Source organism: Geotrypetes seraphini, chromosome 8 (genome assembly GCF_902459505.1).
Source record: "Geotrypetes seraphini chromosome 8, aGeoSer1.1, whole genome shotgun sequence".
Classification (NCBI taxonomy): Eukaryota; Metazoa; Chordata; class Amphibia; order Gymnophiona; family Dermophiidae; genus Geotrypetes; species Geotrypetes seraphini.
Genome location: NC_047091.1, coordinates 111,970,441 through 111,984,004, shown reverse-complemented (window position 1 = coordinate 111,984,004; position 13,564 = coordinate 111,970,441). Strand labels below are relative to the sequence as shown.

Genomic DNA, 13,564 nt, shown 5'->3' with positions numbered 1-13,564 from the left:
CTGGAGAAGGAATCTCACATTCTCTGTAGCTCATGTGCACTATGGCCTCTTTGGCTTATGAGTTCTGAAGGTGAATTTTCTAATTGCAAACTGTGGGGGTCTTTTACTAAAGATTAACACGTTATCTGCCAAAGGACCCATTTAATTCCTATGGGCCCTGTGGCAGATAACATGAACTAATCTGTAGTAAAAGACCCCCTGCATTAGGTGTAGTATTGACTTTTGTTGGGTTTTTTTGTTTCATTAAACCTGGTCAACTTGGCCTTTCAGTGGGTTAGGGCCATATGTTTACAGTTCAGGTTCCTTCAGCTCCAGCTCTGGACCCTGTATGTGTGTTTTTGTTTTTAATTAAAAATATATACTGTCAGAATTTCGAAAAGTTGCAACTGCAAACTCCAATCTGTTTTTAGGTTTTAGATCTTTTTTCTTTGATTTTTAAATAATTTTCATGTTCCTAGTGCTAGACTTTCACTTAGGGCTCCTTTTAGGAAGGCACACTAGGGCCTTAATGCGTGCAATAGTAATGTAATGTAATGTAATTTATTTCTTATATACCGCTACATCCGTTAGGTTCTAAGCGGTTTGAAGAAAATATAGTGCGCGTTAAATTCCCAAGCACGCTAGCCACTACCGCGCAATAGTGCGCATTAAATTCCCGAGCATGCTAGCCACTACCGCGCAATAGTGCGCGTTAAATTCCCGAGCACGCTAGCCACTACCGTGTAATAGTGCGCGTTAAATTCCCGAGCATGCTAGCCACTACTGCCTCCTTTTTAGGAGGCGGTAGATTTTCGGCTACCGCACAGTAATTTTGTGAGTACGCTAAAAACCCTAGCACGGCACACCTGAAATCTCAGGAGGCACATAGTTTGCGACAGAGTCAGCATGGGTTCAGCCAAGGGAAATCTTTCCTCACCAATTTGCTTGACTTCTTTGAAGGTGTGAATAAACATGTGGATAAAGGTGAGCCAGTTGATGTAGTGTATCTAGATTTTCTGAAACCTTTTGACAAAGTTCTTCATGAAAGGCTTTGTAAAAGGAGCCCTTAGGTCAGCAGTTCCAGCGGAGAAGGCATGAGAAGCCACTCTTTTCAGTGGGAGTGGGGGTGGGGGGAGCTGATTCCCAGAGCTGCATTTAAGATGTCGGTGCTCATCAGAAGTCCAGAGAGCAATGGGAAGGAGAAGTTTTTCTCCTAGAGATCATAGACTATGACTTTTGAGCAGGCAGAACCAGGCTCCTCTTTAGTCCAGCCTTTTTATTCCTTCAAAATATGGCACCTTGGGTATTTGGCTATTTTTTTTATTCCTAAATACAGACTTTCGTATTCCTGTATATCAGGGGTTCTTAACCAGTGGTGCAGAGAAGGGTCTTGAAATATGAGGCAGTTTATTGAAACTTGCTAGACAGAGTGAAGGCAGTTATTAGGACAGTTTTGTGCTGACTGAATCTGTGTTGGGTCCTTAATGTAGCTGGGTGTGGTTTTTTTTTTTTTAGATTTTCAAACCCCAGTTTGGATATCTTCTCTCTAAATTGTCATATCTGGAAGCTAGGGAAAGGGCACAAGTTCCAGCTCTGTGAGTGCAGTGGGTGCTGAGTACTCATAATATTGAGCAAGCTCCTTCACTATGTCCCGGGAGGGGCAATTTGTTACATGCTTATGACCCCTCAATCATTTTGAAAAGTTGGCTCCTAGGGGAAGGGGCACATTGGACCGAAGGATCTTGTGTTTCAGCCCAGTAGCATATGAGGGGCTGCTGAAAAATTCTCAGCCCAACCAGTTTGATTTATTTATTTGGTTTTATAAAGAAGAGAATGATGTGGAGCCATGAAGCTTACAAATTATTCTGCACTTTTCTTGACACTTTTTGTTTCATTTCATATCATTGAAATAAAAAAGTGTCAAGAAAAGTATGGCACAACTTGTAAGTTTCATGGCTCTACGTCATTCTCTTTTTGGTTGGGCTGAGAACTTTTCAGTGGCCCCTTGTTTTGTGACATCATAATGCCTCATTCCACCAATGCCTAAGATCTATCCTCATGGCTTAGTTTCCCTGTATTTGTGCCCATTTACTAGATACATTTGCCTCATTAAAACGAAAAGTGTCAAGAAAAGTGTGGAATAACTTGTAAATTTCATGGCTCCACATCATTCTCGTCTTGGTTAGGCTGAGAACTTTCCAGCAGCCCATCATATAAGTAATCTTGAAAGAGGTGCTGATTGGGGGGTGGGGTGAGCTTCTTAATTCAGTTTCACAGTACTTGTCTTCTGTGGGTGGGTAGAGGCGTGTCCAGTACATCTGTGTGCTATCAGTTCATAGCAGCATTTGTCTTTGTGAAGTGTGAAGTTAACAGTGTGTATGTATGCATGTGCACTCATTAGGGATGTTAAATATTAAACAGTTAGATGACAAAGAGTTGTGCTATTTATTCTTCATGTAAACATTTAATAAGATCTGGCCCTAGTTTGCTGCAGGGACAGGTAAGAGTGAGTCCGACATAAGCCAGGGTTGACTTCAGCACTTCCTGCTTGCATGTTCCGGGCCTGTCTTATCACACTGCCTTCCTCCATGGAGCTCAAGCTGTCCCTTGCCACTCTCCCTTCCCTTCTCTCCCTCCCCCTCCCCTAGTCCAAGTGGTTAACTTTTAAATGGCCTGTACATCCCTACTGCTCATGTTCTTGTTGAACAGGGTAGGCTGCTGATCGCTAGACTCACAGAGGTTTGTCTGTGGCTCAGCTCCATGTACTTTCTCATTTTACGTCCCTGGTAGGTAAAAATAGCTTCCCGTTTAGAGGAATCTCTGAACCAGGATGTAAATATAACAATAAACTCATTGTGCTGGGTGTCAGAAAGAGAGAGAGAAAGAAAGAGAGAAAGCGTGTTTTAGCGGTCCTTCATTTAGAGGAATGGGCCTGGCAACTCTTTTCCCTCCCCCAACTTGGTTTCTGGCTCCCACTCTCCTTCTCCCATCCCTCTCCTCCTTTGATCTAGGCCTTATAATGGGGGAGGGAAGTGCACCTCCTGTAGGGCAGAAGGACCAGTGGTGCCCAATGCCAAAAAGGGGCAGCAAAGCATGCCAGGTACTGCTTAAGTCCCTTTGAAAATACTCATATCTTATAATTTAATGAAATGGAACAAAGAGCACAGATGGAAACCCACTAGGAGCACAATAACACAATCTGTGTTTGTGTGTCCAAGGGATTTCTGTAGCCTAGTATCCGGCACAGCCTCAGCCAATTAGACATTTTCCCCAGCCCAGGCCCTGAGGCTCCTTATCTCATTAGAAATGCATATAATAATTTCTTGTACGTATTTTGTAGAGAATACAGAAAGGGAAAGAGCACATTTCAAACACAAATACTTTCATTTTATTCCTAAAGGGGGCAAGTCCATACCACAGTAACCTGACAAGGTCCAGCCCTTACCTGTCATATTAAATCCTGAATGGACTGGACAAAAACCCACCTTAGCCTCATGCGGACACACTCCTTGCTTCCTAAAAGGTTTGTCAATATTTTGTGTTGTACTTTTACTGATCCCCCCCAGAAACAAAACTATGTAAACTTATCTGTATCCACCTACATTGTTTTTGAGAGAGGAGTTTTTCTTATTCTTTTCTTTTCAACCTAGCACTTTTCTCCTGCTCATTTAGTCTTGCAGTTCCATCAGAACCATCCTCTGCTGGGTCTTTGATGTCTTGAGTGTTGTGCAACAACCAACCCATTAAGCCCCTCCCTCATTTTTCTATCCCTTCCTGCTTAGCCAGATGTTGTGGTGACAGTTCTTTAGCTGAGGGGCCACTGAGTGTGGTCTTCCTTCAGAAGCCTGCACAACATTGCCAGTCCTGGCAGGCCCACAGAATAGCAGCCAGGCTTGTAAATCAAATATAGATTACCCCTCACGGAAGTTAACAGTGTGGCCGGTAAGCTATCTGTCCAGCCCCTGCCTTAAATTTTATTGTAAGGAATGAATTTTAAAAATGCCTTTTTAAAAAGGTAAAATTAACTAAAAAATTTTTATTTTTTTATTTTTTGGATTTGGAAAGTAGAAGCAGCAGGGAGTCTGGAAATGGGGTAGTGCTCTATGGGTACCAAGACGACCAGACAAAACACCGCTGTGGAAGATGGGATGTTTCTCAGCCTGCAGTGAACGGCCTCCAGGTGAGGAGAAAAAAAAACAACAACTACCTTCCAGTGAGAAAACCAGAGCCTTTTTTGAAATGTAGAGTTAAGGAGGGTGGGTTGATCCTGGAAACTGAACGTCAAGACTTTGGGAATAGGATGTTTCAGTCCAGAGAGCGAGAGAAGAGTTCAGACAATGAGCTCAGTCTTTCAGTATATAGAAATAGAATGTAAGGGCAACAAAAGGTCATAAGCCCATCTAACCTGTTCAGTTTCATTCCTGGTACAGTGCCACAGACCCAGGTTATCCTGGCTTTCCTCTGCACTTCTGTGCAAACAGATACCTTCTGTGCCTTTGAGTGTCCCTGGCTTTCTTGAAGTGGGTTTGGTTTTATCCCCATCTCTATTGTGGGGTTACTCCATGCATTCACACTCTAGGGGGGGCAGCAGAAACACTGTTTTGGTTGGAGGGACTAAGCAAACAATCTTTAATTCCACCCACAAAATTCCAAACTCCTGATGTTGTGTTGAGCAAAATATTGGTGGATCCGTGGCTCTGGTGGCCCACCCCATTCCACTGCCTTTTTTCCACCCCCTTTCCATGGAATAAATATTTAGTGATATTGAATCTGGGTTTGCATCCTTGGAGCCACAGTGTTGTCGGCTTTTCATCTGTAGTCGTTTTCCTCTGATTTGCTCTTACTCATCCCTTGTACTCCTGAGATATTTGAATGTCATATACAGACTTAGGCCTTTAAGCATCATCTCATATGATTTTTTGGTGCAGACCCTACACCGTGTGGTGGCCTTTCTCTGGACTGCTTCCACACTCTCCATATCCTTTTGGTCATACAATCTTCAAACTTGGATACAATATTTAATTATTTATTTCTACTCTACCTCATACTAAGGTGAATCACAAAAACGCATAATGAAAGCATTCAAACAAAAATGTAAACGCAACAAACACCCTTCACTAAAGCATTCATAACCTGCATCTGAAAACGCATTACCAAGTCTTCTAAAAAAAATATGTATATTCATATTAAAGTACTGCATCTTTAACTTGTTTCCCAAAGTTCTTCACCAGAGCCAATATTCCAGGTGAGGGCTTACTAACTGCTAAATAGCAACACTATCACTTCCCTGTTTTTTTTCTGCTGGTTCTGCCATCGCAGTCCTATTCACCCTACCATCTCTCCAGTTATGGCCCATCGCCTTGTTTCATTACCTTGAGATCATTAGACATGGGTCTAATGTTGTGTGGATGTAATGATAGGTCTCTGTCCTAGTTGCTGTGCACCAGTGTCTAATACAAACAGAACAGATTCAAGTACCAGCTGATTTTGCCTCCTGTATTGTAAATTTCTATTGCCCCAACCTTGACTGCGCCTCTTGGCAAAACTGGGTCCTACTGTCCACAGTTTCCTCAGTTAAGTATTTTCTTACCTGAAAACAAACTGCACAAGCACTGCCCCAAACCCTCTGTGAAAGAGTTATTTTAGTGGGATAGGGGGAAGGAGGTTCACATTGTCTTGAGAAAGGACAACAGGAAGGCCTGCTTAGTTTAATATTTTAAATATTTTGGAAGGTGATATGGTAGAGAGTCATGTCTAGGCCTTGTTGTCATGACAACTGGAGCTTTAGCCATGCTGATGTACTGGCTAATAGTGCAGAAGCAATATTTTTTTGGATGTGTTTTGGGATTTGCTTGAGTCAGCAAAAAGGTTTTAGCCAATTTCTTGCCTGCTGTTCTTTGGCTAGATGTAACGTTTCCCTACGGATCAGGGTGTGGGTGGGGATGGTAATGGGGCCACTGAGGTGGTTGGTAGTTCCATATCTATTGATTACAGCTACAGTAACCAGAAATCCAGTTTTCCCTGTCGTCTTGGGGGCTCCATAGGTTGGGCTTTGACACGCAGCTCCTGATTGGTGTAGCCCGACTTTAGTACAGGAAGAGGCGGTCGGAGAATACCGGGAATTAGTGAGTCCGCGAACCGCAAATTCGCAGGAGAACACTGTATTTGACTCCTTAGCTTCTGCTAAGCAATGTAACTGCAGTCCATTACTTACTCTAGCTGCATATGCAGTTGGAATTTCAGCTCTTTATCAAAGTGTGTGTGCCACCTGCTTCAGATTTTAACCTTATGCGGCTCATAATCGAAAAGAAAATACATCTAAAAATCCACCTAAATCGGCACTTGGGCGATCAAAAAGACAGGTCATCCAAATACCGATAATCAAAACGTGTTTTAGATGTATCTAAAAGCAGCTTAGGCCTTTTCACTGCCGCTGTGCCCCCAGAGTGAAAAGTGGTGTTTTTCAAGGAGTGGTTAGGGTGGGAGGTAGGCGGGATGTGGGCCGACCTAGACTTAGTCGTCCTGCAGCAATAATTGAAAGTTTAACAGGTTGCCTGTATGGAACTTATATGTTTTGGTTTAGACCAAGTCAAAACAGGTATAAGTTCTGGATTGGGTCGCTGAGCTGATTGTGGCTGCCGCAGTCAGCTCAGAGGCCCAGGCAACCCGTCCCCCCACCCCCGTAACGATTGCAGCAGAAGATATTCCCAATCCCTCCTGCCCGGCACCCGCTGCAACCCCACCCCCTAACAATCATGGCAGGAGTGATACCCAGCCCTTCCTGCCCGGCACCCGCCGCGACTCCCCCACAATGATCGTGGCTGGAGGGATGCCCAGTCCTTCCTGCCTGCACCTGCTGCGACCCCCCTGCAATGTATCACCCTGTACCCTCAAAAGTTTGCCGGCAGGAGAGATGCCCAATCTCTCCTGTCAAACACCTCCCCCCCCGTACCCCCAAAGGTTCGCCGGCAGGAGAGATGCCCAATCTTTCCTGTCAAACATCCCCCTGAACCCCCAAAAAGGGACTGGGCATCCTTCCTGCCACAATTGTTGCAGAGAGGTCATTGCAGTTGCCGGGCAGGAGGGACTGGGCATCCCTCCTGCCGCGATTGTTGCCGGGGAAAGGGGGATAGTTCCACGATTCTCTAACCAGGTCTTATGACTGACGCCAGTTAGAGAATCGTGGTTTTAGGCAAATGACTGCTTCCTCCCAGGCCTAAAAGGTATTGTTTTGGACATTTGAGACTTGGGCAAATTTTTGTTCGGGAATAGGGTTTAAAGGTAGATGTAATGGCAGTCTGGGCAATTAAATGCCTGAACGTACAGGTAGATGAAACCAAAAAGAATTGACCCCAAGGAATCCACAGAGGAAAGAATCCAAGGAAAACCAAAAAAACACTGTGGAGTAACGATGTTCCTGAAATGGACTTTATTAAAAATATAGATACGTGGAAAAACTGATATGTGGAAAGTCATAAGGAGAATGCTGCTTGAAATGAGCGTTCTCCTTACGACTTTCCACATATTTGTTTTTCCATGTATCTACCACCATAGGACTTTTAGGGACCCCTGAAGAATACTATCTTGTCGAAACGTAGACCGTGTTGGGTCCTACGCTTTCAATGTACTAGGTCTTTTAGGTTTTTATGTGGATCATTTTATTTACATGTGGATTGCATTATTGTATTTTTGGAACGTTTATATTTTTAATAAAGTTCATTTTAGGAACATCGTCACTCCACAATGTTTTTTTTGTTTTCCTTGAATATGCAGGTAGGCCATTCTTAAAAAAAACAACACATTTTGGACGTTTTTTTCGAGAATGAATATTTCCCTACTGTCTACTTTGGTTGCCTAGCGCCTTAGGCCAAAAAGGAACTTAGATATTTTTTTCGATTTTTCGACTATGTATCTAAAGACTTGATTTGTTGTGTGGTTTTGAACACTCATGTACATTCGTGAATTTGATAATTCTTAAAATGGTCCAGTGTAAAATGTTTTGTAGCCTGCTGTCAGTTTTCTGCCCTTAAGGCAGTTAGTTATAGAACTCCAAGCAGACCTCAGCCCCAGATATGGGTGCTCAGAGTGGACCAGGCATAATTTGGGAAATGCCCATTAGTACAGAGTTGCACTCGGAGGCAGAAGCCTGGATTTAGAACTTACAAGCAGTAGGAATCTGAGTCAGAGTTTGCACTTGTGTGCGCAGAGGCACAAACCCAAAACTTGCAACTAGTAAGAGCTGAAATCGATTGGGAATTAGCCAGGCTACTGTTCTTGAACTGAAGACAGCAGACAGGATATGAAGCAGCAGCGATGGCTGGGAGTGAAGTGGAACAGTGAGTAGGTTACAGAACTGGAGCAATGACTGGGAATAAAGTGAAATAGTGAGTAGGTTACAGTGCTGGAGCAATGGCTTGGAGTAAAGTGAAACAGGGAGTAGGTTATAATGTTGGAGCAATGGCTGGGAATAAAATGGAATAGCAAGTAAGTTGCAATGATGGAGCAATGGCTTGGAGTAAAGTGGAACAGCGAGCAGGTTACAGTGCTAAAAGCAGAAATTAATACTAAATTGGAACTGGAGGCCTAGCATGGAGAAACTTAGCAATAAAGATTCTTTGTGTAGGAAGTTGATTAGCAAAAGTGCTACAACCAGTCTTCCATCTGCTACAACCAGCTACCTGTTTCTTAGCAACCTCAAATGAACTCCAACCAATTTCTGATGCCTAGAGGTGTAGTTTTGGGGGCTGGTCTAGCTCAGTCTTTTGTCTTATGGTATTGGCTTGCTGTAGGCCATAGCTAGAGGTCTGTTGATTGCAGGGTCAGTGCAGGGGTACTGGGTTCCCTAGCCAACCATCAGCCTTAAACCTTCCTCCCTCCATTAATGTTCAGCTTCTTTTCTTTCACCCCCCCTCCCGCCTCGCACACATACCCAGTCAAGACTTTTATAATTTAATTCGACAATCATTATCATCGCCTCCTAGAAAAAAATCTCATAAAAATACAAAATCAGACATCAAATTATCATACTTTGACATATTACATTTTATGTTATATATAGATGCAGATATAGATATATGGATAGATAGATACAAACCTAGATATCAGTTTCTAAAAATCATTTACCCAGGTAATTGGGCTCTTTGAAAATTGCTCATCCTTTCTGCAGGTAAAAGTACACATTGATAGTTTTGGGCTTAGTATAACTTTCAGGATGTATTGTTTTGCTTTGACTGCCGCTGCTTTTAGCTTCTGCTCCCCCCACCCTCCCTCCTGAAGCTAGATGACTGCCAGTCTTGTGTTTTGTGCAGTGGTTAAATCGGCCCTGGGTGATTAGGTCTCTTCCTCTGACCTCTGGGGCTAACCTCTCAGGGTCTTGCTCTGACACCTGCAGAAAGTGTGTAGCAGCTCTGGAGGGAAGGCTCACCTCTCACCCCTGTTCTACTTTTCTCACTCTGGCCTGTCAAGTTGACAGGAGTCTCTCTTTAACCATGACCTGTGCAAGGTCAACTCAAGTCATACCTGGCAATGCGGATGAAACAAATCTTTTTGCTTTCCCTGGGGAAACAGCCTCCTGTTTGCAAGCACTCCTCATTAATGAAGATTCATTTCCTCAAGACTTTTTCTCCTCTATTGATAATTTTTATTTTTAACAGAGCCTAGTGTTGAATGAAAGGGGGAAAAAAAAAGCTATAAAGCTTTTGCATATTGCTATCACTGTTAGATGTAGCACATTTAAATAGTTGCAGAAGCCTGGGTCAAACACAGAGATGTCTTAGCCCTGGGGCAAGTGGGTAGGATCTATGCCTTTTTATGATTACAATCAGAGAAAATCGAGGCCGGCACAAGCAGCAGGTTGTAGACACTGCTCACGCCAATGAAGAGTCAGAGGTAGGGGGTAGAGAGGAAGAGAAGTGCTGGTGCTCTGACCAACATGGCACCCGGGGGGCGGTCCACCCCCACCCCTACACTACACCACTGAGTAGGCAGCAGTTTACATGGCTGGTCAGAATGGCTATTGGGAACTGTTATCTGTTGTTCTTTACCGTGTCTCAACCATCATGTTTTGGGTCTCATCAGAGCAGGAGTTGAAGGAATGGCTCCTTTTGACCACAGAAAGGAAGGAGACAATATCAAACAAGCTTCTCCTTTTTTTTTTGTTTTTGATAGAAGGAACTAACAAAAAAAGAAAAGCAAATATTTTGCCAAAAGGAGATTGTCTGCCTGCTTCTTTTCCCCTCCCCCACCCAAAATCATTCACCAGCCATGCTGAACATTCATTAAAATTGGATCATTTCAGCCTAAATTGTACCAAATCTCTTTTCTTTTTCTTGGACTTTCACTGGCCATGGGGTGAGAAGAGGTGGAGGGAGGCATCTTTTCATTTACTGTATGTACTCAAATGTAGATCATCCGAATATAAGTCGAGGCACCCTACCCCCCAAAAAGGAGGGAAAAAAGGTTGACTTGAATATAAGCCGGTGTGTGTGTGTATTAATATTCATGTGCCCTTTCCTGTCAGGATCTGCACCCAGCCCCTTTCACTCCATGCCCTGCCAGACTCTCCACCCTGTTCCCCTCCCTGCCAGGCTCTGCACCTTGCCCCACCTCCAAGCCCTGTACCATGTCCCCCCTGTCTCCTGATGTCATGGAGGTCTCCACCAAGTCTGCTGTATGACTTGGTGGTCCAGTGGTAGGCCGGGGCAGTAGGGATCCTTCCCATCAACTGTGCTGGCCGACTCTGACAATTTTTTTACCTCTCTCCTTGCTTACCTTTTTGAATTCCTAATAGTCCATTGGTGTACCAGGCAGGAGTGAGCTTTCTACACTCCTGCCCTGCGCTGAGCTCCTCCCTGAATGGCTGCCTTGAGTTCTCGTGGCCTAACGGTGTACCATGCATGAGTGAGATTTCTGCACTTCTGCCCAGCCATGAGCTGCTCCCTGAATGGCTGCTGCCAGTTTTCACGAGTCCTGCGAAAACTGGTGGCAGCCATTCAGTGAGCGGCTGAGCGCCAGGCAGGCACGCAAAAAGCTCACTCCTGCCTGGTACACCACTGAACCGTAAGAACTCGCAGCAGCCATTTAGAGGATCTCAGCGTGGGGCAGGAGTGCAGAAAGCTTGCTCCTACCTGGTACACCGCTGGACTAGTAGGGATTCAAAAAGGTGTGCAGGGGGAGGCGGGAGGGATGTATAAAAAATTGTCGGTGTTGGCCGGGACAGGAGACAGGAGGGATCCCTCCTATCTCAGCCCACCAGGTCATACGGCAGGCCCGGCAGAGGCTTGCAACAAGTCCAGGAGGGGGACAGGTGGACGCTGATCCAAATACAATATGAGACCCCTATTTTGGGGCCATTTATTTGCCCCAAAGTCTTGTCTTATATTTGAGTATATATGGTATTCACGCTCTTTTCCTTATGTATCACCTGCTTTCATCCGCTCTTTTTCTATTGGCCATGTGAACACCCGTCCTTGTGGGGGGATTTTTGCCATCAGGGATGCTGAGACATTGAAATAGGGTATGAAGGAGTTGGGGTGCAGCCTTTCCTTTCCAGAAAAGAAGCATAATCCAGCCTCATAATTATCCCACTACCTTTTACAGGGCAAGATCAACTGAAGGATAATTACTCTTTGGTTTATTGGAATCTGATATTTGGTTTTCACTTGTCAAAATGATATATCTTTAGTAATGACAGGAACTTAACATGTGTTGACTTTGGTAGTCTGGTGATTGGAAAGTAAGGCAGGGGCCTCCATGTGCTGTCCTGGAGATTTTTGGTCTTGTCCTGGTGCACTCTACCTACTGTTCCTTCATTTCCCATATGGTAGAGTTACCTTATTTGGAACCTCAGAAATTCGGATGCATGGTCCTGCTCTGTTCTGCCCCATCCACGCCTTGTTCTGCCTCTAGTCCTGCCCAGTGCCACCTCAAGTCCCACCCCATTCCTACCCCCAGCCCTACCCCCTCAAAGCCTCATCTTCTTCCCCGATGAGCTCCAGCTGAGTCTGGAGGGCCTCGAGCATGTTCAAATATGTGTGATATCATCCGTGCATGCTCAGAGGCCCTCCAGATGCGGCCGGAGCTTGTCAGGGCTTTCCTAAAACTGGACAAACTACTGGGTTTTAGAAAGTCCATTCAGAAACTCTAAAAAGAGGACATGGCCAGGTTTTCCCGAACGTCTGGTAACCCTACAATATAGCTATGTGCTCTATGAAATAGACTGCATGTTTCTGGAGCCTGTGTAGTTGCATTGGTGTAATTTTCATTTCCCTCTCTGTGCCAATACACTTTATTTGGCATCATGTCGCTCAGGCTCTGTAGGAAGCACAAACAACGATGCTAAAATCTTGTCTGGGGTAGTGAGGAGGACTCTTATGTGTAGGGTAGCTATTATTAACTGGGAAGCCCCTTTCCCCATCTCATCTCCAGAGCCCCTGATTTCATATGGTCACGTACAGTTCAAGTTCCTCTAATAGTGTGGTGAATGAGGATTATAGGGCACTTCAAACCAATTGGAAATCTGGGAAACTATAAGAACATAAGAATGGCCTTACTGGGTCAGACCAATGGTCCATCAAGCCAAGTAGCCCATTTTCATGGTGGCCATTCCAGGTCCCTAGTACCTGTCCAAAACCCAAGGAGTAGCAACATTCCATGCTACCGATACAGGGCAAGCAGTGACTTCCCCCATGTCTTTCTCAATAACAGACTATGGACTTTTCTTCCAGGAAATTGTCCAAATATTTCTTAAAATCAGCTACGATATCTGCTTTTAATAAAATCTCTGGCAAAATGCGTTCCAGAGCTTAAATGTTCTCTGAGTGAAAAAATATTTCCTCCTATTGGTTTTACAAGTATTTCCCTGTAACTTCATCGAATGTCCCATAGTCTTTGTAATTTTTGATAGAGTGAAAAATCAATCCTCTTGTACCTAGTTGTTGCACATGAAATAAAGTGTTCTATTTTTGCCGTTCCAAACTTATGGAACCATTTCCCACGAGACATAAGATAAGAGGCAAATTTTAAATCTTTTAAAATTATGTTAAAAACAGTTTTTTAAAGAAGTATTCGGACAAGATTTGAATCAATTGAATCAATCTGAAATCACGCATATCTTCTGAATGTTTTGGATCTTCAGTCAGCAGTTCTATGAAATCTTAATATGATATTATTGTTTTATTTAGGAGTGACTGTTTTCTTGTATGCTTGCTGTTTGTGTGGGTTAGGTCTATCCTATTTAACAATGGAGTTCTTTTATTTTCTTTTTATATTCCTTTTAAATACTTGATTGTATTTTGTAAACCGCTTGGACCAGTAAAATGAACGAGCGGTATACCAAGATTAATAAACCATAAACCATACCCATTCTACTCCACCCAGTAGACTTCAATCATATCTTCCCTCAGCCATCTCATTTCCAACCTTTTTAGTCTTTCCTCATATGAGAGGAGTTCCATCCCCTTTATCATCTTGGTCCCTCTTGTTTGAACCTTTTCTAGTGCCACTATATCTTTCTTGAGATAAGGAGACCAGAATTGAATGCAATACTCCAGATGAGGTCACACCATGGAGCAACACAGGGGCATTA

At 43.8% G+C, this 13,564-nt stretch overlaps 1 protein-coding gene across 7 annotated transcripts in view; it reads left to right on the top strand.

Moving 5' to 3' along the window:
- NFIC (nuclear factor I C) overlaps positions 1-13,564 on the top strand; it is a 264,281-nt gene that overhangs the window by 14,324 nt on the left and 236,393 nt on the right. For 4 of the 7 annotated variants that reach the window (XM_033956985.1, XM_033956986.1, XM_033956984.1 and 1 more), the window contains exons 2-3: positions 3,380-3,502; positions 4,048-4,159. The exons of 2 other annotated variants lie outside the window; for them this stretch is intronic. In XM_033956985.1, coding sequence (XP_033812876.1) covers positions 3,444-3,502; positions 4,048-4,159 — 171 coding nt within the window. In that variant the 5' untranslated portion in view covers positions 3,380-3,443. The remainder of the gene's footprint in view (positions 1-3,379; positions 3,503-4,047; positions 4,160-13,564) is intronic. One more of the 7 variants, XM_033956989.1, reaches the window with a different exon arrangement.